This window comes from Onthophagus taurus, chromosome 10 (assembly GCF_036711975.1).
Source record: "Onthophagus taurus isolate NC chromosome 10, IU_Otau_3.0, whole genome shotgun sequence".
In the NCBI taxonomy this organism is placed as follows: domain Eukaryota; kingdom Metazoa; phylum Arthropoda; class Insecta; order Coleoptera; family Scarabaeidae; genus Onthophagus; species Onthophagus taurus.
In genome coordinates, this window is record NC_091975.1 from 6,730,315 (window position 1) to 6,757,673 (window position 27,359).

General features: G+C 28.1%; 1 protein-coding gene across 12 annotated transcripts in view; it reads left to right on the forward strand.

Moving 5' to 3' along the window:
* CA (Cbl-associated protein) overlaps positions 1-27,359 on the forward strand; it is a 75,630-nt gene that overhangs the window by 35,442 nt on the left and 12,829 nt on the right. For 6 of the 12 annotated variants that reach the window (XM_071199431.1, XM_071199423.1, XM_071199433.1 and 3 more), the window contains 15 exons: positions 6,659-6,861; positions 6,910-7,102; positions 7,155-7,250; positions 7,304-7,437; positions 7,498-7,576; positions 10,607-10,642; positions 11,104-11,272; positions 11,325-11,442; positions 11,619-11,651; positions 14,816-14,881; positions 15,042-15,088; positions 15,142-15,314; positions 15,559-18,756; positions 18,988-19,044; positions 25,367-25,554. In XM_071199431.1, coding sequence (XP_071055532.1) covers positions 6,659-6,861; positions 6,910-7,102; positions 7,155-7,250; positions 7,304-7,437; positions 7,498-7,576; positions 10,607-10,642; positions 11,104-11,272; positions 11,325-11,442; positions 11,619-11,651; positions 14,816-14,881; positions 15,042-15,088; positions 15,142-15,314; positions 15,559-18,756; positions 18,988-19,044; positions 25,367-25,554 — 4,790 coding nt within the window. The remainder of the gene's footprint in view (positions 1-6,658; positions 6,862-6,909; positions 7,103-7,154; positions 7,251-7,303; positions 7,438-7,497; positions 7,577-10,606; positions 10,643-11,103; positions 11,273-11,324; positions 11,443-11,618; positions 11,652-14,815; positions 14,882-15,041; positions 15,089-15,141; positions 15,315-15,558; positions 18,757-18,987; positions 19,045-25,366; positions 25,555-27,359) is intronic. The other 6 variants (XM_071199424.1, XM_071199425.1, XM_071199427.1 and 3 more) reach the window with 6 other exon arrangements.

The window sequence follows — 27,359 nt, forward strand, 5'->3', positions numbered from 1 at the left end:
AGCACATTTAAAGTTAGCTCGAAAAAATACCGACTTAAAAATACATTTAAAAATTTTTTTGTTAAATTACTAATAAAATTGAAGAAACGAAATTTCGTGGGTTAATTAAGAATTGTTTAACTAATTTAATGCAATAAACCATTTGGTGTTATCTTGAATAGTTACGAAGAAAAGAATTCGTAAAGTTACATTAAAAAATCACTATTTATATGGATACTTTTTGTTGAGGTTGGAATCAAAATTGTTTATCTTCGTTTTCTTTAAAAATGAAAGAACGAAATTTGGTGAGATTATGTAGAATTGAGTAACAATTTTAATGTAGTCAACTATTTTTTTGTATCTTAATTAGTTTTTGAGAAAACAAAGTTAAAGTTAGCCTGCAAAAAACCCATCTTAAAAACACATTTTTTGGGAGACACATTTAAAAATTTTTTTGCTAAATTACTAATAAAATTGAAGAAACGAAATTTCGTGGGTTAATTAAGAACAGTTTAACTAATTTAATGCAACAAACCATTTGGTGTTATCTTGAATAGTTAAGGAGAAAACAATTCTTAAAGTTACATTAAAAAATCACTATTTATATGGATACTTTTTGTTGAGGTTGGAATCAAAATTGTTTATCTTCGTTTTCTTTAAAAATGAAAGAACGAAATTTGGTGAGATTATGTAGAATTGAGTAACAATTTTAATGTAATTAACCATTTTTTTGTATCTTAATTAGTTTTTGAGAAAGCACATTTAAAGTTAGCTCGAAAAAATCCCGGCTTAAAAATACATTTAAAAAATTTTTTGTTAAATTACTAATAAAATTGAAGAAACGAAATTTCGTGGGTTAATTAAGAATTGTTTAACTAATTCAATGCAATAAACCATTTGGTGTTATCTTGAATAGTTAAGGAGAAAACAATTCTTAAAGTTACATTAAAAAACACTATTTATATGGACACTTTTTGTTGAGGTTGGAATGAAAATTGTTTGTCTTCGTTTTCTTTAAAAATGAAAGAACGAAATTTGGTGAGATTATGTAGAATTGAGTAACAATTTTACTGTAATTAACCGTTTTTTTGTATCTTAATTAGTTTTTGAGAAAGCACATTTAAAGTTAGCTCGAAAAAAATCCCGGCTTAAAAATACATTTAAAAATTTTTTTGCTAAATTACTAATAAAATTGAAGAAACGAAATTTCGTGGGTTAATTAAGAATTATTTAACTAATTCAATGCAATAAGCCATTTGGTGCTATCTTGAATAGTTAAGGAGAAAGGAATTCGTAAAGCTACATTAAAAAATCACTATTTATATGAATACTTTTTGTTGAGGTTGGAATCAAAATTGTTTATCTTCGTTTTCTTTAAAAATGAAAGAACGAAATTTGGTGAGATTATGTAGAATTGAGTAACAATTTTAATGTAGTCAACTATTTTTTTGTATCTTAATTAGTTTTTGAGAAAACAAAGTTAAAGTTAGCCCGAAAAAATCTTTTCCGAGACACATTTAAATTTTTTTTTGCTAAATTACTAATAAAATTGAAGAAACGGAATTTCGTGGGTTAATTAAGAATTGTTTAACTAATTTAATGCAATAAACCATTTGGTGTTATCTTGAATAGTTAAGGAGAAAACAATTCTTAAAGTTACATTAAAAAATCACTATTTATATGGATACTTTTTGTTGAGGTTGGAATCAAAATTGTTTATCTTCGTTTTCTTTAAAAATGAAAGAACGAAATTTGGTGAGATTATGTAGAATTGAGTAACAATTTTAATGTAGTCAACTATTTTTTTGTATATTAATTAGTTTTTGAGAAAACAAAGTTAAAGTTAGCCCGAAAAAATCTTTTCCGAGACACATTTAAAATTTTTTTTGCTAAATTACTAATAAAATTGAAGAAACGAAATTTCGTGGGTTAATTAAGAATAGTTTAACTAATTTAATGCAACAAACCATTTGGTGTTATCTTGAATAGTTAAGGAGAAAACAAGTTACATTAAAAAATCACTATTTATATGGATACTTTTTGTTGAGGTTGGAATCAAAATTGTTTATCTTCGTTTTCTTTAAAAATGAAAGAACGAAATTTGGTGAGATTATGTAGAATTGAGTAACAATTTTAATGTAGTCAACTATTTTTTTGTATCTTAATTAGTTTTTGAGAAAACAAAGTTAAAGTTAGCCTGAAAAAGCCCATTTTAAAAACACATTTTTTATGAGACACATTTAAAAATTTTTTTGCTAAATTACTAATAAAATTGAAGAAACTAAATTTCGTGGGTTAATTAAGAATTGTTTAACTAATTTAATGCAACCAACCATTTAGTGTTATCTTGAATAGTTAAGGAGAAAACTTAAAATTACATTAAAAAACATTATTTATATGGACACTTTTTGTTGAGGTTGGAATAAAAATTTGTTATCTTCGTTTTCCGTAAGAATGAAGTAACCAAAATTTAATAACAATTTTAATGATTGACTAAGATATTCAAATTTTGATATTAAATTTGATTTCCGTTATATTTTGAACTGTGTTGTATATAGCAAAGTTTATCTCTCAATCTATCTAAAGTGTAAACGTTCTCGATGGTTATCTTCCGCTGTCTCAATGTCAATCGTTGCAAATTTTTGTTCATTGTTCTGGATAAGGAAAATAATAATTACCTTATCAAAAAAGTTAAAGATAACTCCCCAAGGATTAATTGTTTATATTATTAAAAACTCATGATTGCTCATATTTATTGGTGTTGTTTCGATTAATATTTATGATGGGTTTATATTAATTCTAATTTTATTTCAAAAATATGTTTTTTAATTTAAAAAGAAATTCATTGAGAAAATCAGCCATTAGTTAGGTTAGTCACTGATTTCAAATTTAGTCGGTTAGTTGAGGCAAAGATCTAAATCTGTAACAGCGGCGTCGCGACGCCCAGTGGTTGAGGCGTCAGTCCGGTAGTTGGCGTTTCGTGCGTCGGTCGGTTTTCAATTATATTACATCGATACACACCAATAACACAAAATGTTTCCAAATTTTACGAAATCTTTTTTAGAAATAGTGCGCGAAAGGTTCTAACAAAACTTGATTTTAAGAGATTATATAAAGAAAATAAATAATCAAAAATGATCAGCCCTTCACCTACTTTTAAAGCTACAGCTCCTAATTCAGGTAAAAAATTACTTAAAGAATATAACATGTATTAATTTTTTTGTATTAGCTTAAATGTAGGAATAGAAATAATTTATAAAATATAATAATTAATATTTCTAAACGTGCGTCATTTAAAAAAAACCTTGTACGTGTTATCGCATACTGCACAAAACATTTAAAAGTTAAATGTTTTTGTTGTTTAACACATTTTATTTTTTTTTTCAAATTTGTATAAATTCACGTGATTCCTAAAAGACCCTATTTTTAACCATCTACCTGTTGTGTAAGTTGGAAACGTTCCAATTTTGCTGAAAACATAATTCGAAACGGAAACGCAGCTTTTGGCCAGTAAATATAGAAGCAAAGATCTCATTACGTATATTTTTTTCTATTTACACCTACTTTTCCGTTTTAAATTTTATTAAACCACGCATAATTTTATATTAATAATTTCCTATTAGCCAAATTAAATCGATTTGGAAAAAAACAACACTTTTTTATTCTTTATGAAATTGGCACAAAACCAATGAGAGTCATTCCAAAACAACCGTAAGGTGTATAAACTTGAAACAACCAAATTTGTTGAAATTATGTAGAATTTAATAACAATTTTAATGGAGTCAACAATTTATGGATATCAAAATTAGTTTTTGAGAAAAAAAAGTTTAAACTTAATCCGTTTTAGAAACATATTTTTTGCAACTCACATTTAAAAAATTTTTTGCTAATTTATTAATAAAATCGAAACAACGAAACTTCGTGGGTTAATACAAAATTGTTTAACTAATTTAATGCAAAAAACCGTTTGGTGATATCTTAAGTAGTTCTTGAGAAAATAAATCTTAAAGTTAACTTTAAAAAATTACCGTTTGCTTGGAAATTTTTTGTTAAGGTTGAAATAAAAATTACTTATCTGCGTTATCCAAAAAAATAAAGTAACGATACTTGGTGAAATTATGCAGAATTGAATAACAATTTTAATGGAGTGAATAATTTTTGGATATCAAAATTAGTTTTTGAGAAAAAAAAGTTTAAACTTAACCCGTTTTAGAAACATATTTTTTGCAACTCACATTTAAAAATTTTTTTCTAATTTATTAATAAAATCGAAACAACGAAACTTCGTGGGTTAATACAAAATTGTTTAACTAATTTAATGCAAAAAACCGTTTGGTGATATCTTAAGTAGTTCTTGAGAAAATAAATCTTAAAGTTAAGTTTAAAAAACTACCGTTTGCTTGGATATTTTTTGTTAGGGTTGAGATAAAAATTACTTATCTGCGTTATCCAAAAAAATAAAGGAACGATACTTGGTGAAATTATGTAGAATTGAATAACAATTTTAATGGAGTGAATAATTTTTGGTAATCAAAATTAGTTTTTGAGAAAAAAAAGTTTAAACTTAACCCGTTTTAGAAACATGTTTTTTGCAACTCAAATTTAAAAAATTTTTTTGCTAATTTATTAATAAAATCGAAACAACGAAACTTTGTGGGTTAATAAAAAATTGTTTATTTAATTTAATGCAAAAAACCGTTTAGTGATATCTTAAGTAGTTCTTGAGAAAATAAATCTTAAAGTTAACTTTAAAAAATTACCGTTTGCTTGGATATTTGTTGTTAGGGTTAAGATAAAAATTATTTATCTGCGTTATACAAAAAAACAAAGTAACGATACTTGGTGAAATTATGTAGAATTGAATAACAATTTTAATGGAGTGAATAATTTTTGGTAATCAAAATTAGTTTTTGAGAAAAAAAAGTTTAAACTTAACCTGTTTTAGAAACATATTTTTTGCAACTCACATTTAAAAAATTTTTTGCTAATTTATTAATAAAATCGAAACAACGAAACTTCGTGGGTTAATACAAAACTGTTTAACTAATTTAATGCAAAAAACCGTTTGGTGATATCTTAAATAGTTCTTGAGAAAATAAATCTTAAAGTTAACTTTAAAAAATTACCGTTTGCTTGGAAACTTTTTGTTAGGGTTAAGATAAAAATTACTTATCTGCGTTATCCAAAAAAATAAAGGAACGATACTTGGTGAAATTATGCAGAATTGAATAACAATTTTAATAGAGTGAATAATTTTTGGCTATCAAAATTAGTTTTTGAGAAAAAAAAGTTTAAACTTATCCCGTTTTAGAAACATATTTTTTGCAACTCTCATTTAAAAAAATTGTTGCTAATTTATTAATAAAATCGAAACAACGAAACTTTGTGGGTTAATAAAAAATTGTTTATTGAATTTAATGCAAAAAACCGTTTGGTGATATCTTAAGTAGTTCTTAAAAAAATAAATCTTAAAGTTAAGTTTAAAAAATTACCGTTTGCTCTCATGGATAAGTGAAATTATGCAGAATTGAATAACAATTTTAATGGAGTCTTTTTTGAAATTTTATATTCTTTACAAAATTGGCACAAAACCAACGAGACTTGTTCCAAAACAATCGTTAGGTGTATAAACTTTTTCGTTTCATATTTTATGGGGATTAAAAAATACAGGAGAATGAAATTGAACATGTGCCCTGAACGTTTATGAAAATAAAAAATAAAAATGGAGGTTTGTTTAGTTTACTTTAGTGGATCAGTTTATATTTAAAGTCAAGGTCTTTGAAAACTTAACCAAGCTAACAAAAATTTTGAATTTTCTCATGGTCAACTACCTGTTTAACGATTTATAATTGATTAAAATATTTTTCCACTAAATTAAATATAAAAAGTGGATGAATTAAAAAATCCTTAAATAAAGTGCCTAAGTAGTCTATAAATAATTTGTTTTAAAATTCCTCTTAAACAAATCCACTTATTAAACGTCACATTTCTTGTTCTGGACAGTTATGACCATGTAATTAATGGCCGCTATTATCATAAACCTTTTTCCTTTATAGTCTTTATAGCTTTCCTTCCCGCAAGCATTTCCCCATCTCTCATCACCGATTTATCCTTCAAGGAAAAAGTATTTTTAAATTAAATCAATATCGTAGACAACATTGTAGTTTATTTTCCTAGCCAAATTTTCTTTCGTTCAATTAACAAAGTAACACACAACGTTACTGACCTATTTTGAAGAATGATATTTAATTTGGGCGACTTGGCAAGATGTTTTTGAAGTCATTACAACCCACTCCTACACAAAAAGATATTTTTCTCGGGTTTCTTTGTATTTTGGTCGAATTCTAGATGGTTAGAAAAAGGTGCACACATGGTATAGTACACTTCCTGTAATGTTAATTTATAACTCGACGCCACGCGACATGTGTTGCTCGTAATTTGTAAACTGAATGAACAAGGTCGCTGCTGCTGGAAGGAGGAGAGGCGATTCGTTCTCTAAATTAACGAGCAAACGTTCTCGAGTTTCAACCCGGTTATAAATTATAGTATTCAATTTAAACTGAAAAGTCATGAAAAGCATGATTACTAACCAACTGCGTCCATAGTATATAATCAAAATCGTATCATCCTCATTTCTCGTTATAAACACAATTTTTTATATTAATTGATTTTTTTATAGGAATTTGGACTCCTGGCCAAAGGGATTCTTTTAGCGCCGAAGACTTACAAAGGCAATCTTCTTTAGATCAAGATAGGAATGAAGAACCGATAGCACCAGTTTGGACGCCGAAAAGTGCCGGATCTAGTCCACAATTGGAACGAAAAGAATTTAGACCTATCACATTTAATTCTCCGGTTTTAAGTAGAAAAAATCAACCGATTGTAAGTTTTATTTGATTTTATTTTTGGAACTAAAACAATTCTTTTCAGTCTCCTATTCAAACGTCATCTCAAATTGAACCCCCCTGGAAAAACAATATTAATCAAACTTTATCGTCTTCCTTACAAAAACGAATTCCGAACAGTCATTCAGCCCCTTCAAGTGGATTTGGCGAATTTACTCAAACTCCTCGACTTCCAAGAGCGCAAAACCCAACTATTATTTTACTTCAAAAAGCTAGAGGTGAAATATTTAAAAATACAAAGAATAAGATTTATAAATTAATCGATTTTAGAAGGACAACTACCGAAAGGTGCTTCTTACATCGAAGAACCTCCACCTCCCCCAAGAAAACATGAATCTCCACCAAAAATAAATCCAGGAGAAATTGGTATTTCATTAATTTATTTATTTTTTTATAAATTTCATTAATTTTTTTTTTAGTTTACGAAATTAAAAACGAATACACGAGTGAATCAGAAAGTGAACGACCAAAACGAATCGCTGATTTAGGACCAAGGAAATTTCCGGGAATTGGTCCAACCACAAAAGACGGAATGCCTTTAACATTAAGATCTGTAAGATTTAAAAAGATATTTTAATTTACTCGGTTGAGATAAATTTTATTGTTATTATAGGAAGTTCGTGACCAAAACCAATCAAGGTGGTACAAGAAAATGTACGATACGATTCATAAACAAAAACCTAGATATGACGGTGAGTTTTCTTTCAGTATTTTTTATTTAATGTAATAAAAACAATGTATTAACTAGTGATGGAACGGATAGTGATTTTGCGAAAAGCCGGATACCGGATATTCGGCTCCCCTTCGGCCGGATATCCGGTTATCCGGCATATTTATCCGCCCATTATGGTTATATAATTTGTGGTGCATTTCTGAAGTGATACCCTATATTGCGATATTTGATTAACTTATTTGGATCCAAGATACAAAATGAACTTCTTTAATGCTGATTTAACTAACGAAGCAACTCTAAAAAGAGGATCCATCAAGAAATGGATTTTATACGAATTTTTAAAACATAATCGGCGAAAGTTGCAAAATTCGCGAAGATTGTCGATCATTTCAAAAATTTATTTCTCAAGAACTAAGAGTGATTTTTCAAAACGGCTTTTTGCATTAAAAAGAGGATACTTTAATCAATAATTGGTAATATTTCCACAATGATCCTTCAAGAAATTAATTTTACAGCGAATTTTGAAAATTATCGATGAAAATTGGAACATCAAAAGTTTTATCAAAACTTCAAATATTGTTTTCTCAAAAACTAAAAGTTATTATTCAAAACGGGTTAGTTCATTGGAAAGAGGGCACTTTTATTAACACTTTGGGAAATTTTCATACTCATATTCCAAGAAATGGATTTTATACGAATTTTTAAAACTTAATCGGCGAAAATTGCAAAATTCGAAAAAATTGTCGATCATTTCAAAAATTTATTTCTCAAGAATTAAAAGTGATTTTTGAAAACGGGGTTTTGCATTAAAAAGAGGATACTTTAATTCATAATTGGTGATATTTCCACAAGGATCCTTCAAGAAATTACTTTTACAGCGAATTTTGAAAATTATCGATGAAAATTGCAACATCGAAAATTTTATCAAAACTTCAAATATTGTTATCTCAAAAACTAAAAGTTATTTTTCAAAACGGGTTGGTTCATTGGAAAGAAGACACTTTTATTAACACTTTGGGAAATTTTCGTACTCATATCCCAAGAAATGGATTTTATATGAATTTTTGAAACTTAATCGACGAAAATTGAAAAATTCGAAAAAATTGTCGATCATTTCAAAGATTTATTTCTCAAGAACTGAAAGTGATTTTTCAAAACGGCTTTTTGCATTAAAAAGAGGATACTTTAATTAATAATTGGTGATATTTCCACAAGGATCCTTCAAGAAATTAATTTTACAGCGAATTTTGAAAATTATCGATGAAAATTGCAACATCGAAAGTTTTATCATAACTTCAAATATTGTTTTCTCAAAAACTAAAAGTTATTATTCAAAACGGGTTAGTTCATTGGAAAGAGGGCACTTTTATTAACACTTTGGGAAATTTTTATAGTCGTATTCCAAGAACTGGATTTTATATGAATTTTTAAAACTTAATCGGCGAAAATTGAAAAAATTGTCGATCATTTCAAAAATTTATTTCTCAAGAACTGAAAGTGATTTTTGAAAACGAGTTTTTGCATTAAAAAGAGAATACTTTAATTCATAATTGGTGATATTTCCACAAGCATCCTTCAAGAAATTAATTTTATAGCGAATTTTGAAGATTATCGATGAAAATTGCAACATCGAAAATTTTAATCAAAACTTCAAATATTGTTTCCTCAAAAACTAAAATTTATTTTTCAAAACGGATTGGTTCATTGGAAAGAGGACACTTTTATTAACACTATGGGAAATTTTCATACGAATATTCCAAGAAATGGATTTTATACGAATTTTTAAAACTTAATCGACGAAAATTGCAAAATTTGAAAAAATTGTCGATCATTTCAAAAATTTATTTCTCATAAACTAAAAGCAATTTTTCAAAACGGCTTGTTGCACTAAAAAGAGGATACTTTAATCAATAATTGGTGATATTACCACAAGCATCCTTCAAGAAATTAATTTTACAGCGAATTTTGAAAATTATCGATGAAAATTGCAACATCGAAAATTTTATCAAAACTTCAAATATTGTTTTCTCAAAAACTAAAAGTTATTTTTCAAAACGGGTTGGTTCATTGGAAAGAGGACACTTTTATTAACATTTTGGGAAATTTTCAGACTCATATTCCAAGAAATGGATTTTATACGAATTTTTAAAACTTAATCGACGAAAACTGCAAAATTCGAAAAAATTGTCGATCATTTCAAAAATTTATTTCTCAAAAATTAAAAGCGATTTTTCAAAACGGGTTGTTGCATTAAAAAGAGGATACTTTAATCAATAATTGGTGATATTACCACAAGCATCCTTCAAGAAATTAATTTTACAGCGAATTTTGAAAATTATCGATGAAAATTGCAACATCGAAAATTTGATCAAAACTTCAAATATTGTTATCTCAAAAACTAAAAGTTATTTTTCAAAACGGGTGAGTTCATTGGAAAGAGGACATTTTTATTAACACTTTGGAAAATTTTCATACTCATATTCCAAGAACTGGAATTTATACGAATTTTTAAAACATAATCGGCAAAAATTGAAAAATTCGAAAAAATTGTCGATCATTTCAAAAATTTATTTCTCAAAAATTAAAAGTGATTTTTCAAAACGGCTTTTTGCATTAAAAAGAGGATACTTTAATCAATAATTGGTGATATTACCACAAGCATCCTTCAAGAAATTAATTTTATAGCGAATTTTTAAAATTATCGTTGAAAATTGCAACATCGAAAATTTGATCAAAACTTCAAATATTGTTTTCTCAAAAACTAAAAGTTATTTTTCAAAACGGGTTGGTTCATTGGAAAGAAGACACTTTTATTAACCCTTTGGGAAATTTTCATACTCATATTCCAAGAACTGGAATTTATACGAATTTTTAAAACTTAATCGACGAAAATTGCAAAATTCGAAAATTTTTTTTTAAATGGCCGAATATCGGATAGTTGCTGGATATCCGTTCCACCACTAGTATTAACTATAAATTTACATTAGAACCTCAAAAAATAATGTAAATAACACTTACTAATGTAAATATTCTTGTATTATTCTTCCAGACGATTATGTTACAATCCGGTATAAACATCGTAGAGGTATCTATTACACGAAAAAAAGCTCTAAAAACGAAAGCTCGGTGTTGGATTTGTTTTGTTGTGTAGCTTAGCGATTAATTTATCGCATTATTATTCTTTATTGTCTAAAACGAATTTGTTTGTTTAGACTTTAAAGAGCATTGCTTATAAAAGTCCTTATCAGAAATACATGTTTGGTTAATTATAATTAAATATTTAAAATTTTTTTAAATAATTTCAAGGTTTGTTTACGGGCAAGAATTTGTTACTTTCTCGTAGAACTTCAATGAACCATAAAACGTTTTCGTAACGATAACATTCTGATAAGCGCTTATATTACGTTGTGATTACGCATTTTAGCTTCAATTCGAATATTACCACGAAACCATTTAAATACAATTAAAAAAAATCAATTCATAATTTGCTTGATTAAAAATATAAATTTTAATTTATTTAATTTATTTTATAAAATAAATTTAAAGGGCGATATCCATACACATCCGGTTACGTTTCCGAACCGGAACCAGGCGCCTACGACAGCGATTCTGGATTTTATCACCCGAACACATCAACTTTGGATAGAAGAAGGCAAGATCACCCAGACGATACTTTTATCGCTACTTATACTATGCCAAGAACTATGGGACATAGGTAAATTCAAATTTAATTTAATTAAAACACCCTCTTTTAAATCATATTTTAGTTATTCACTACAATCCGATGTTATTAAACACGGTAAAGATGTTTACAAAAATCAACCAGGAAGGATTGAAAATTACATCCCAGGACATTCTTCGATATCCGAGAAAGAAGCGAAAGAAGTAAGTTATAATTTAATTTTTTTTAAAGAGAATTTACTTATTATGTTGTTATTGTAAATTTGTTGTAAAGAAATTAACAATATTAAGACGAAAATCTCCTCCATGAAATCGACCAAAATTTTATTACAAATTTTATAAAGAACCATGTATTTTTGTGTTTTTCTTTCTCTTTCTAGTGGTGGGATGAAGTGATGGACATATTTGATGGGGTACGCTCAATGTTTTAATTTTGAAACAATCTCTGTATAAAAGTGATCCCGTTTAAAAAATTCTATTTTCATCTTAAAAAAAATTTAGTGGGATATTTCACTTATTTGTGTCCAAAGATAACGAGCGAAACCACGTCAATTAAAAAAAATCGTATTCTTTAATCAACATCAATGAAATGTTTTAATTTTGTTTAGAATTTTTATATAATAGAACTTTTAAGTGTATTGTAAGCTCACTACGCCTGAAGTTAGATAAAAAGTTTTTGAATATAAATGTTTATTTAACTCGAAAATTAAAAATACTAGGAGAAAGTTTTGTAATAAGATGTAAGAAGATTTATAACACATTTTTAGTTATAAATTCGAAATAATGTAAATATTTTTAATCTCACCCAATTAATTTTAGAGGTTTTCTAAAAATAGAACTTTTTGTCTTCAATTTGAGATATAAATCATTTCCACATACCATAAAATAAAGTCGGAGTGACTTTTTTAAGTTATGACTTTTTTTGAAATTAACATCTTGTTCTACAAAATTCTTTTTCTAGAAATATTTTATATCTTACCCTATGTATCTTGCACTTTATCTAAAAATATAGCATTTTATCTTCAATTTGAGATATAAACTATTTCGATACTCCTCAAAATAAAGTTGGAACGATTTTTTTAATTTTTGACTTTTGCTGAAGTAACCTAAATTATCATTTTCTTCTACAAGATCTTTTTTCTAGAAATATTTTATATCTTACCCCATGTATCTAGCACTTTATCTAAAAAGAGAACATTTTACCTTCAATTTGAGATATAAACCATTACGATACTTCTCAAAATAAAGTCAGAGTGATTTTTTTAAGTTTTGACTTTCTTTTAAATTAACATCTTGTTCTACAAAATTCTTTTTCTAGAAATATTTTATATCTTACCCTATGTATTTTGCACTTTATCTAAAAATATAGTATTTTATCTTCAATTTGAGATATAAACTATTTCGGTACTCCTCAAAATAAAGTTGGAACGATTTTTTTAATTTTTGACTTTTGCCGAAGCAACCTAAATTATCATTTTCTTCTACAAGATCTTTTTTCTAGAAATATTTTATATCTGACCCCATGTATCTAGCACTTTATCTAAAAATATTGCATTTTATCTTCAATTTGAGATATAAATCATTTCGATACTTCTCAAAATAAAGTCAGAGTGATTTTTTTAAGTTTTGACTTTCTTTGAAATTAACATCTTGTTCTACAAAATTCTTTTTCTAGAAATATTTTATATCTTACCCCATGCATCTTGCATTTTATCTAAAAATAGAACATTTTATCTTCAAATTGAGATATAAACTATTTCGATACTCCACAAAATAAAGTTGGAACGATTTTTTTAATTTTTGACTTTTGGTGAAGTAACCTAAATTATCATTTTCTTCTACAAGATCTTTTTTCTAGAAATATTTTATATCTAACCCCATGTATCTAGCACTTTATCTAAAAATATTGCATTTTATCTTCAATTTGAGATATAAACCATTTCGATACTTCTCAAAATAAAGTCAGAGTGATTTTTTTAAGTTTTGACTTTTTTCAAAATTAACATCTTATCTTACAAGATTTTTTTTCTAGAAATACTATATATCTTACCCCATGTATCTTGCATTTTATCTAAAAATAGAACATTTTATCTTCAATTTGAGATATAAACTATTTCGATACTCCTCAAAATAAAGTTGGAACGATTTTTTTAATTTTTGATTTTTGCTGAAGCAACCTAAATTATCATTTTCTTCTACAAGATCTTTTTTCTAGAAATATTTTATATCTAACCCCATGTATCTAGCACTTTATCTAAAAATATTGCATTTTATCTTCAATTTGAGATATAAACCATTTCGATACTTCTCAAAATAAAGTCAGAGTGATTTTTTTAAGTTTTGACTTTTTTCAAAATTAACATCTTATCTTACAAGATTTTTTTTCTAGAAATACTATATATCTTACCCCATGTATCTTGCACTTTATCTAAAAATAGAACATTTTATCCTCAATTTGAAATATAAACTATTTCGATACTCCTCAAAATAGAGTTGGAACGATTTTTTTAATTTTTGACTTTTGCTGAAGTAACCTAAATTATCATTTTCTTCTACAAGATCTTTTTTCTAGAAATATTTTATATCTTACCCCATGCATCTTGCATTTTATCTAAAAATAGAACATTTTATCTTCAATTTGAGATATAAACCATTTCGATACTTCTCAAAATAAAGTCAGAGTGATTTTTTTAAGTTTTGACTTTCTTTGAAATTAACATCTTGTTCTACAAAATTCTTTTTCTAGAAATATTTTATATCTTACCCCATGTATCTTGCACTTTATCTAAAAATAGAACATTTTATCTTCAATTTGAGATATAAACTATTTCGATACTCCTCAAAATAAAGTTGGAATGATTTTTTTAATTTTTGACTTTTGCTGAAGTAACCTAAATTATCATTTTCTTCTACAAGATCTTTTTTCTAGAAATATTTTATATCTTACCCCATGTATTTTGCATTTTATCTAAAAATAGAACATTTTATCTTCAATTTGAGATATAAACTATTTCGATACTCCTCAAAATAAAGTCGGAGTGATTTTTTTAAGTTTTAACTTTTTTCGAAATTAACATCTTATCTCACAAGATTCGTTTTCTAGAAATACTATATATCTTACCTAATGTATCTTGCACTTTATCTAAAAATAGATCATTTTATCTTCAATTTGAAATATAAGTCATTTCCAAACTACTCAAAATAAGGTTGGGGCCATTATATCAATAAAATATTATCCGTTTCATTGCAATTTGAAAAGTAATGAATAAAAGAACAATTTTAATATTTAAAATCCTAGACAAAGAAGGAGAGCAAAACTTCCACTAACTTCATATCTAACTTCATGCACACACTACAAATGAAATAATATAATCTTAAAAGTTCTATTAGCGTAGACAGCTTGATTAGCGTTTTTTTAGACCGCACACAATACGTGAAATGTCTTAATAATTGTAATTTTTGAATTGGTACTTATATAAATTTCTTTTCGATATCATTTCGAGTGAATCTGTGTGAGTTATTTCTTTTTTTTACTAACTTTTTGTGGTTTATTTGGTGGTTGTTGGGTGGTCGTCAGTGGTTGGATGATCATACTACGTTCAAAAGCTGCAACTATTCGCTGGTTAGAGCTATTAATAAAAATGTAAGATGCATGATTTAAAAAAGAAAGAATTAAACATTTTTATTTTAGTCAAATAAATACAACTTGCATGTTTAAACACACAAATTAAACAAAACCGTTTTATTATACGAAATTTTTATTGAGGATAATTTTTAATTAATGAGTTTTTATTGTTTTTTAGCATTTAGAGCAGCAAAAACATATTCCTAGTAAGGGATATATGAGTCAGTAAGTTAGTTAAGTAGTTTGGAAGTTTCGGTTTTGTTTATTTAATTTTTTAGGGCTTTGAAGGAAAGTGGTTATGAGAGTGATTCAACTTTGGTTTTTCGAAGACGCGAAGATGCGCTGAATCAATTAAGTCCTTCCCAGCAAAGAGAAGCTTATAGGACTATTCAAAAAGGCGGGGATGTTCCTTTACATGGTTTGAGAAAAGCTGCACCCGAAAGGCCGAAGGGTAAGTTTAAATTAACATCTTAACTAAAATAAATTGGTGTTGGAATTGGGGTGAAATAAGGTTTGTGGTACTACTTGGCTTTTTAACATCAAATTTTGAACTATTCTTTACTATGAATCACTAAAAATCACGCGATAATTTTTAATTTCTCATCTATAATTTTTTTACAACACCAGGGCACTAAGAACTAATTTAAAAGGGATGAATTGTAAGTAATTATTTTTTTAATTTTTAATATTCGCAGAAATAGAATACGTTCCGATTTCACCCACGTTGACAAAAATTCGCATCCATAAAAGTAGCAACGAAAATTTATTTAAAACATACAAAAGAAGTGCTCCAAGTTGTATAAGCAATCTACCTCCAATTCCCCCTTCACCCCCGAAGCGGAAATCATCAAGAAATAACTCAACTTTAAGGTTGATATCGACGTTGCGGGTTGATAAACCGAAAGAAAGTGGGAAAAGGCACGAAACTTGCTTCATAAGCAACACTAATTTAAATAAAAACAACAATGTTAAATATTTAAGAGATAAAATAACTTGTAAGTTGACACCGTCGTTGAAAAAGAAAGGTGAGACGAAAATTAAAGTGACTAAAACAATTTGTACCTCACCAAACGTTGAGACGAAACACTCAACTTTAAAATCTAAAATTAAATCGAATTTAAACGAACAAAAAGTAAAAAAGAACAAAAATTTATTAAAATCAAAAAGTTTATCTTCTTTAGATAAACGCCTTTCAAAATCTCCTGAATTGTTATCGCCGAATGAGGTGAAAAAAGCGGATGCTATTCAAAAACAAAGAATTAAAAAGAATGATCTTCCCATAAAAGTCACAATTTCTGAGAGAGGAAAAGAGATTTTAAAAACAAGAAAAAGCTGCGTTTCGCCAACACCGTCAAAGAAATCATCGAGTTCTATGGAGTCATTGAAATCAACGAAGAAGGTTCCTGTTAAAAATGTAAAATTGAAAAAAACCACCGTAACAACGCCACAAAAACTAAAAAAATCTAAAAAAGACGAACTAAACGGAGAAATAAGTAAACAGGTTAATAAAAAATCGCAAATAACTTTAGAAGATATAAAAAATCAAAAAAAATGTGTTGAAACAAACTCATTTTTTCAAAATTTATTTTTAAAAAATCAACCGATACAAAAATCGGAAACTTTCACCAACACCTCATCGTGGATTGTTGAAAAAACGAAAGCTTTACAAAGACGAAGATCAAATGTATCAGAACCGAGTATTGGAGCGTTAAAAATTTACTTAAATAATCGTAAACCCGTTTCGGATTCGAAATTTAAACAAATCGATTCGATTCGGTCGAGATCAACGAGCCCCAAATCGGTTAGATTCGAAAATTTCGACTCAAACAAGTCTTTTTATAAAGAAAGAAGCGTTAGCTTACCCCCGAAAATTTTTGTTCCAAAATTAAACCCGCCCGAAACAATTTATTTCTCGCAAACGAAGACATCGCCGTACAGTTCTAATCAGTCGTTAAAATCAGAAATTAGAAAAAGTTATAAAACAATCCATCAAAAAAAATTACCAAGATCTCGAAGCGCCGATGATAAAAGTTACGATTTAAATCAGAATTTAACATCATCGATTGAATCAATTTGCAGTAAAAGAGAGTATCAAGATTACGTAAAAGATTTGATACAGTCAAAAAGGAAATCCGAACGATTTAAAGAGTTAAATAAATTTTATTCGACAATAGAACGTTTGGGCGAGCTTGAAAAAACGACTTTATCATCATCCGATTTAAGACCAAGGAGGAAATTCGAAGACGAAATAATCGATTATGATCGCTGGAAAGAAGTTAGGTTAAGAGAAAAAACTGAAAGAGAAATTAATAACATTTATAAAGAATTAAAAGACGTCCAAAAAGAACGCGATTTATTATTTTTACCCAAAGACGTAAATAAGTGGAAGAATTATTACGACAGTGGGTTAAGAATTAAAGAAAAGTCCGTTGATAACATCAAAGAAAATTTTGAGAAATTAAATTTTAATGAATCTAATAAAATTAATAAAATTAATAAAAATGAAAGTGATTTATTAACTCGAGGCGTTGGAAGTAGGATATGGAGTAGCTTATCAATGGAACAAGTTAACACGTTAAAGAACCAATTAAAAGAAATTTATCAAAATGGGCAACCAACGAAATCGATAAAACCAGAAAATTACGTCGATGTCCCAAAAAAAATTAACATTAATCCAAATTTAACGGTCCGAAGAAATTCCGAATCATCCCCAAAAATCGATAAGGACTCGAAATCGTTAACAGAAATCGATAAAAAAAACCTTTCGAAATCATTAAGCAAAGAAATTTTGAACCGCCAAAAAAATAAATTAGTTTTAGCGAAAGAAACGTTTGGTGCAACAGTTTCAGCACCTCCCCCATCTCCAAGAACTTGCTACTCAATCGAAACGTCCGAAAAAGATGAGGACGTTTTTATCGTTGTACCCAAAAAAGCTTTAATAAAAACCAACGCCATCGACGAAATCATTAAAAAACCCTCGTCAAATAGCGAAACTGAAAGCACCGATGATTCAACAAGAACCGTTTTATGCCTCGACACGAAAGCTGTAAAAGAAAAAGTCGAATATTTCGAACACGTCCATGAAAAAGACGAGTTCACCCCAACCATTTATAAACCAGCCGAATCGTTTGAACCAAAAAATTTATCAAGATCTTGCCAAGATTTCAAAGAATTATTTGGAGAATCCGAATCGGCCAAATCAATGAATAAATCAAGAAACGTCTCTCCAAATCCCGAATTATATTATTTATCCCTAGCAAAATCGGGGGATGTTAAAAAATTAAAAACCAAATTTGATTTAATAAGAAGATGCAACAGTGACTCAGAAGTACACAAATCGTTTAAAGAAATCATCGTGCCCGGCCTAAAACTAGGCGAAGTTGACAATTTAAGAAGAAAATACGAATATCCCCATCTCGCGGGACGCGGAAGAAGTCGAATTCGAAGAGGGGGAGTTATTTCACCGATTTTTTTGAAAGCCGAAGATAGATATATGCCCCATATCAACATCATCAGCAAGATCGCATCTCTTTACCCAAAAAAAATAAAAGATGATCAAAAAAGCATTGAGGAATTGGCCGAGATTTTAGGAATTTCTGTTGGGGAAGTTGAAAAAGTGAAACAAAAATTTAATTCGCCCGATCGAATGTCGTTGTTAGGACATATGTTTACGTCTTCGCCGAATTTAAACGAATTGAAAGATATCGCGCCTTATTTGACTGCTTCTTGGACGGCGCATAAATTTCCGAGAAAAGAAGATAACGATTTATTACTTTCTAATTTGGATCAAAAACCGAAATCGTCTGGATCATCAATATCACCATCAAGGTACTGCAACAAATCGTGGTGGATGGAATCACCAACCAAGTCCACCTCAGTCACATTCTTTGAAGGTGTTGTATCAGAATCATGTTAAAAATTTCCTAACGTAGAAAAACGACACCTTTTTCTCTTAGCCAATTCTTAATAAGCACCAAAGATTCTTTAAGTTAAGAATAGTTCAATCTTTTCATTCTTGCATGCTTTTCTTGTAGATTTCGTTTCATTACCATTTTTTTTGTCACATTCATTTTTGTTTGTCTTTCGTTCATGTTTTTTTCTTGCGTTATCGTTGCCGTTGCTAGAACCAGATGTCCCAATCCCACCACCGAAGACATCAAGAAGAAAAGTCGAATACCAAGGTAAAATAATAATAATTGATTTAGTTAACACCGTTCAATTTTAACCAAAGAATAAATAATTTATTAAATTATACCTCGATTATCCAGGTTATGACAAAATATTTCATTTTGTTTAATTCCAAATCTCAATTTCAATCTGGAAAACCTCCCTTCAATTTTATTGACTTGTTTTTCCAGTGTTAAGTACCCTCAAAATATTTGCAATGAATTGGTATAATTTTGACACACACCAACAACCTATTTTTATATTCTGGCATCTTTGAACCAATTCCAAAAAGCCACCAAAATCATATTTTCCAATCATATTTCAGCTTTATTAAAGAATCTCAATATGTTTCCCATCGATTAATACAGTTTCGACACATACCAATAAGATTTTTCTATTTTTTGATATCATCAAAATCCTTTTGTAAAGCATCAAATACATTTTTTTAAATCATTTTATCTTTCCTAAGTTCTTAGTGTGATATTTTTAATCAATTGGAACCATTTTGAGGCACCCAGTTAGCTTTTCTCGTATGTTAGAGTTTATGAATTTTGTGGTAAAAACTCCTTGTAATGTTATTAACTTGTTTTGTCCTTTAGGAAATAGGATTAAAGCTTTTCCGGTCGATTAGAACAATTTTGGCACACACCAATAAGGCTTTTATATATCCTGGGGTCTTTTAAACACTTTCAAAAAACATCAAAATATTCTTTTTGTATTCTGCCATCGTTATTAAGTATCATAGTTATGTTTTTAATCAATTACAACCATTTTGAGTCGCACCAATTAGTTTTTTCCATGTCTTGGTATCTTTGAAACACTTTCAAAAAACCTCAAAATATTTTTTTTTATTCTGCCATCGTTATTGAGTATCTTAGTTATGTTCTTAATCAATTAGAACCATTTTGAGTCGCACCAATTAGTTTTTTCTATGTCGTGGTATCTTTGAAACACTTTAAAACAATGTCCAAATATTTTTTTTAATTATATCATCGTTGTTAAGTATCATAGTTATGTTTTTAAACAATTACAACCATTTTGAGTCGCACCAATTAGTTTTTTCTATGTCGTGGTATCTTTGAAACACTTTAAAACAATGTCCAAATATTTTTTTTAATTATATCATCGTTGTTAAGTATCATAGTTATGTTTTTAATCAATTAGAACCATTTTGAGTCGCACCAATTAGTTTTTTCCATGTCTTGGTACCCTTGAAACACTTTCAAGAAACATCAAAATATTTTTTTTTTATTCTGCCATCGTTATTGAGTATCTTAGTTATGTATTTAATCAATTAGAAACATTTTGAGTCGCACCAATTAGTTTTTTCCATGTCTTGGTATCTTTGAAACACTTTCAAAAAACATCAAAATATTTTTTTTTATTCTGCCATCGTTATTAAGTATCATAGTTATGTTTTTAATCAATTACAACCATTTTGAGTCGCACCAATTAGTTTTTTCCATGTCTTGGTATCTTTGAAACACTTTCAAAAAACATCAAAATATTTTTTTTTATTCTGCCATCGTTATTGAGTATCTTAGTTATGTATTTAATCAATTAGAAACATTTTGAGTCGCACCAATTAGTTTTTTCTATGTCGTGGTATCTTTGAAACACTTTAAAACAATGTCCAAATATTTTTTTTAATTATATCATCGTTGTTAAGTATCATAGTTATGATTTTAATCAATTAGAACCATTTTGAGTCGCACCAATTAGTTTTTTCCATGTCTTGGTATCTTTGAAACACTTTCAAAAAACATCAAAATATTTTTTTTTTTTATTCTGCCATCGTTATTAAGTATCTTAGTTATGTATTTAATCAATTAGAACCATTTTGAGTCGCACCAATTAGTTTTTTCTATGTCGTGGTATTTTTGAAACGCTTTAAAACAATGTCCAAATATTTTTTTTTAATTATATCATCGTTGTTAAGTATCATAGTTATGTTTTTAATCAATTACAACCATTTTGAGTCGCACCAATTAGTTTTTTCTATGTCGTGATATCTTTGAAACACTTTAAAACAATGTCCGAATATTTTTTTTAATTATATCATCGTTGTTAAGTATCATAGTTATGTTTTTAATCAATTAGAACCATTTTGAGTCGCACCAATCAGTTTTTTCCATGTCTTGGTATCTTTGAAACACTTTCAAAAAACATCAAAATATTTTTTTTTATTCTGCCATCGTTATTAAGTATCTTAGTTATGTATTTAATCAATTAGAAACATTTTGAGTCGCACCAATTAGTTTTTTCTATGTCGTGGTATCTTTGAAACACTTTAAAACAATGTCCAAATATTTTTTTTAATTATATCATCGTTGTTAAGTATCATAGTTATGTTTTTAATCAATTAGAACCATTTTGAGTCGCACCAATCAGTTTTTTCCATGTCTTGGTATCTTTGAAACACTTTCAAAAAACATCAAAATATTTTTTTTTATTCTGCCATCGTTATTAAGTATCTTAGTTATGTATTTAATCAATTACAACCATTTTGAGTCGCACCAATTAGTTTTTTCCATGTCTTGGTATCTTTGAAACACTTTCAAAAAACATCAAAATATTTTTTTTTATTCTGCCATCGTTATTGAGTATCTTAGTTATGTATTTAATCAATTACAACCATTTTGAGTCGCACCAATTAGTTTTTTCTATGTCGTGGTATCTTTGAAACGCTTTAAAACAATGTCCAAATATTTTTTTTTAATTATATCATCTTTGTTAAGTATCATAGCTATGTTTTTAATCAATTAGAACCATTTTGAGTCGCACCAATTAGTTTTTTCCATGTCTTGGTATCTTTGAAACACTTTCAAAAAACGTCAAAATGTTTTTTTTTAATTCTTCCATTGCTTTTAAGTAGTCCTAGTGATGTTTTTAGGCGATTAGAACCATTTTGATTTACACCAATCAGCTTTCCTCTTATTTTAGAGTTTTGGAATTTTTTGGAAAACACCCCTTTAATGACATAAACTTATTTTGTTCTGATTAAATAACTTGAATGGATTTTTTGTCGATGAGTACAATTTTGAAGCGCACCAACACACAATTTTTTGATATATTATGTTAAATACCTGATAATCGAGGTTCCTACTAAAAATATAAATAAAATAATGTTTCTGTTTGTTAACAAATTAATTTAAAAAATATTTATTGTTATTAATGTGTCTTTAATCTCGTAGCAAATTAAATTTAGTTGAAAAGAATTTTTAATTTAAAATTGAATATGAATCGAGAGAAAACAATGCAGTTTTGAACAGTGAAATTACTTGAGCTGCTTTTGTATTGCGTTACTCCCACATTAACTTCAACTTGCTATAGCCAGTATTATATTTTGAAACGAACAGTTCGGATGAAAATTGGATTTACCGTTAAAATCGTGCGAACGAAAAATAAAGAATTATTTTAGTGTTGATTGATTTATTGTTTCAATTTAATTCCGGGAAACTTAAATTATCTGCAAGGTTAATCTAATTATTAATATATCTAGATAACAATGTCGATAAAGAAAACCATTCTGATAAAACGTTCAAGTGATCGTTTAGTGAAGGTTGTGAAACTAATTATTTAGAAATAGTGTTGTTTTTGAAGTAAAAAAAACAAGAATGAGTACTTTGGACGTTCAATTTCGCAAGAAAACACCAAATCAATCACTGAGTCAACAGGAAACGAAGCGTTATAGATACACAATCGCAAATCCGATGGTTTATGGACCTATTCCGTATAGTTAGTAAATTAATGTATTTATTTTTATATTTCAAAAACTCAATATTATTTGTTAAACCATTTAGTTTACAACAAAAGTAGTTTAAATTCGTACACATGTCGAGTACGTTTAAATTCTTTCGATGGAACGTTTTTGAATTTGTCCCACTTCTGTTTTCCACTTGAATAGTGAAAAACATTAGCGTTAACATTGACCGTAGTAGAAACGCGATGAAAATTAGATCTCGCGATCCCACTTCTTCTCGAAACTCCGCTCGTCACACGAACCGATTCAAGTACCTTTTCCATTCTCAAACAGTAAACACTAACAGAGCGTGTACAGTTTGTAGTTGTATCTTGAAATAATACGTTTACGGTAAACAAAATTCTTTAAATTCTCTTAAAACGTAAGTAAGATATTTTTTATTAGCGTTATTATCAAAAAAATAAGATTCAATTTTAATTTTAAACACTTTTTTTTCAAATAACTCAAAACCCATCCTTTAAATCGAAGGAAGAGTAAATATGCATACAATAAGAATGGGTGAATCGACAAACCAACACACATTCGCATTAATATTTATTGCGAGTCGCGTGTTTGTGCGACTCTTAACGATGCGATTGTAATTTTAAAATCGATCTTTCAAAAACAATCCTTTTAAAACGAAACTTTAAAACATTTTTTAATTCCATTTTAATTGTTAATACCAATTAAATAAATATGTTATTTTAATTATGTCATCGTTGTTAAGTATCGTAGTTATGTTATTAATCAATTAGAACCATTTTGAATCGCACCAATTAGTTTTTTCCATGTTTTGGTATCTTTGAAACACTTGCAAAATTTGTCAAAATATGTTATTTTAATTATGTCATCGTTGTTAAGTATCGTAGTTATGTTTTTAATTAATTAGAATCATTTAGAATTTTTTTTCCATGTCCTGGTATCTTTTGAACATTTTCAAAAATCATCAAAACATTCATTTTTAATTCTTTCATTGTTGTTAAGTATCCTAGTGATGTTTTTAGGCGATTAAAACCATTTTGATTTACACCAATCAAGTTTTCTCTTATTCTAGAGTTTTTGAAGGATTAAATTCTGCTTTGTGGAAAACGCAGAATACTTAATACTGCTTTTAGATGACTAGATACTAGTATGGACACTAGTTACTGCTAATACAAGGTTAAATATAGCTTCCAAAGATGAGGTACTGCTCCAGAAGACTAGATAATGTTGCCAAAAATTATTTAAAATGAATGCGAGTCGCGTGTTTGTGCGACTCTTAACGATGCGATTGTAATTTTAAAATCGATCTTTCAAAAACAATCCTTTTAAAACGAAACTTTAAAACATTTTTTAATTACATTTTAATTGTTAATACCAATTAAATAAATATGTTATTTTAATTATGTCATCGTTGTTAAGTATCGTAGTTATGTTTTGAATCAATTAGAACCATTTTGAATCGCACCAATTATTTTTTTCCATGTTTTGGTATCTTTGAAACACTTGCAAAATTTGTCAAAATATGTTATTTTAATTATGTCATCGTTGTTAAGTATCGTTAATTAATTAGAACCATTTAGAATTTTTTTTCCATGTCCTGGTATCTTTTGAACATTTTCAAAAATCATCAAAACATTCATTTTTAATTCTTTCATTGTTGTTAAGTATCCTAGTGATGTTTTTAGGCGATTAAAATCATTTTGATTTACACCAATCAGGTTTTCTCTTATTCTAGAGTTTTTGAAGGATTAAATTCTGCTTTGTGGAAAACGCAGAATACTTAATACTGCTTTAGATGACTAGATACTAGTATGGAAATTAGTTACTGCTAATACAAGATTAAATATAGCTTCCAAAGATTAGGTACTGCTCCAGAAGACTAGATAATGTTGCCAAAAATTATTTAAAATGAATGCGAGTCGCGTGTTTGTGCGACTCTTAACGATGCGATTGTAATTTTAAAATCAATCTTTCAAAAACAATCCTTTTAAAACGAAACTTTAAAACATTTTTTAATTCCATTTTAATTGTTAATACCAATTAAATAAATATGTTATTTTAATTATGTCATCGTTGTTAAGTATCGTAGATATGTTTTTAATCAATTAGAACCATTTTGAATCGCACCAATTAGTTTTTTCCATGTTTTGGTATCTTTGAAACACTTGCAAAATTTGTCAAAATATGTTATTTTAATTATGTCATCGTTGTTAAGTATCGTAGTTATGTTTTTAATTAATTAGAACCATTTAGAATTTTTTTTCCATGTCCTGGTATCTTTTGAACATTTTCAAAAATCATCAAAACATTCATTTTTAATTCTTTCATTGTTGCTAAGTATCCTAGTGATGTTTTTAGGCGATTAAAACCATTTTGATTTACACCAATCAGGTTTTCTCTTATTCTAGAGTTTTTGAAGGATTAAATTCTGCTTTGTGGAAAACGCAGAATACTTAATACTGCTCCAGAAGACTAGATAATATTGCCAAAAATTATTTAAAATGAATTTAATATAATATCTAAATATTTTTTGAATTAAAACCAATAAATTCTGAGATTAGAGAACTTGAAAATAAATTAAAAAATAATTTGTTATCTTATTCTCGTTTTAGAATCGCCAAGAAAGTACGTGGAAAACGAAGTGACGATCCACTACAAAACGCCAGTAAGACAGGAAGTAAAAGAGTCAGTGAGCGAAGACGAGTTACAGAGAAGGCAAGCGGAACACATGAAGAAGGTTTATCAGGAAGAAAGACGAAGAAAATACCTTCAGGTTAGCCAATCACTCGATGATATCGATGTAAGTAGCATAGATTGATTTGAAAGAAATGCAAAAAGGAGTTTTTTGGCACTAAAAGGCACGGTTTGTTTATTTTGAATTTTCCTTACTAAAATAAATAATCTAACATAATCATAGAAAACCGTTAGGTTTCAATATTAATTCTGCGTTCTTTTGTTACGTTGTAAAAGAGATTCAAGCTCTAATTATCGTGTCGTTCGACCGGAACTGACTTATATTGTAATTACGGTTTTATTTGCGTTAATTAAAAATTTAAATAAGGCTGCAATTTTAATTAAACGAAACCTAATCTATGCTACTCTACACTAAAAATTAAACTACTTTTATCAACTATGCGAAGTTAGCCCCCAATTTTTCTAGCCTCCAATTAGATATGTACATATAGTATTTTGATTATAGCAAGAGAACTAGTCCACCGATTTCGATAAACAATGTCTCATTCGAAAGCTTAATCTTTGGCCAATACAAAAGTGTTTGGCAGCGAAAAATTATTTGATACAAAAAAAGTTTGAATACTAGTATTATTTGGAGTGGTCCAAATCGCGAATTATCCCGATATGTGTTGGTAAATTAATAAAATTAAAAACGACTCACCGAATGGATGTTGTTTCCCTTGGATTGTACTTCGAAGCTCAGCTGGAAAGAAAAGATTAATTAATTTATTGTGACAAAAAAAGTGAATCAATACGATACCTTTTAACATCCATAAAATAGCAATCCGATGATCTCAACCATATCACATCACTAATATCACCTAACACTTAGCACAAATATAACACTTATTTATCGCTTAATTCAAATAATAAGTTTTATTTTTCGAAACTAGTTTATCACCCTTAAATGCTCGCACATCAACTAAAATGCGTTCTTAGCGAATCAACTTCCAAACATCCCCTCCTTAATTTATTGTGTGAAGAAGGAAAACTGGAGGTGAATCAACAAAAAATGTAAAGACGACGGGGCGAAGCGGTTTTAAATCGATTTTTGGTTTTAAAACTCAACCTTTCAATAAAAAAATTACTCGTTTTCTCGAAACATTTCAAATAAAACTTACATTTTATTAAAATAAAACGCATTATGAAATGTTAATGTTCAACATTTCCTGCAAAAGAATCAGCTGCCCAAAAAATAATTAAAAGAAAGCACCCAAGACGTTGGATTATTTATAAAAATCGTATCTCAAGAACGAATTGAGATATCATAATGAAATAAAGAACATTTTAAAGCAAATTTAATGCGCTATACAGGTGATTCATAAGTAATGGGCCAAATTGTAAATGTACGTTCAGGAGGCCAAAATAATAATATTTTCATTAACAATAATGGGTCTTAGTCTGCTCCTTACTGAGATACAGGATGTTAAAGCGAAAAGAATAAAATAGATTTTTGTTAATAGATCAGCTACTTTTCTACATAATGACTCATAGTTGACTTATAGTTTTTGTAAGGGTAAACAATAATGTGTGAGAGGATTTGAGTTAACTCGTAGATGTCGCCACATGCGCCATATGAATTAGATGAAATCAGCTACAAATTTTTTATCGCTCATTATTTTACAACATACTTGTTTAATTTGGATAGCCCCATCATTTCTGTAGAAAAAAGCTATACTTCTTTGATCTTGAAAATATTAACGATTTTCGAGATATTTGAATTTTACTAATTCACTACACTACATTTCACGGTGGTCGACGTAGCATTAATCTGTTAAGACACAAGCATGGCATGGAATGTTGACATTTACCTAACCGTAATTGATAATTGATAACAATATTAAACTGAAACCATAAAAAAATTACGTAATA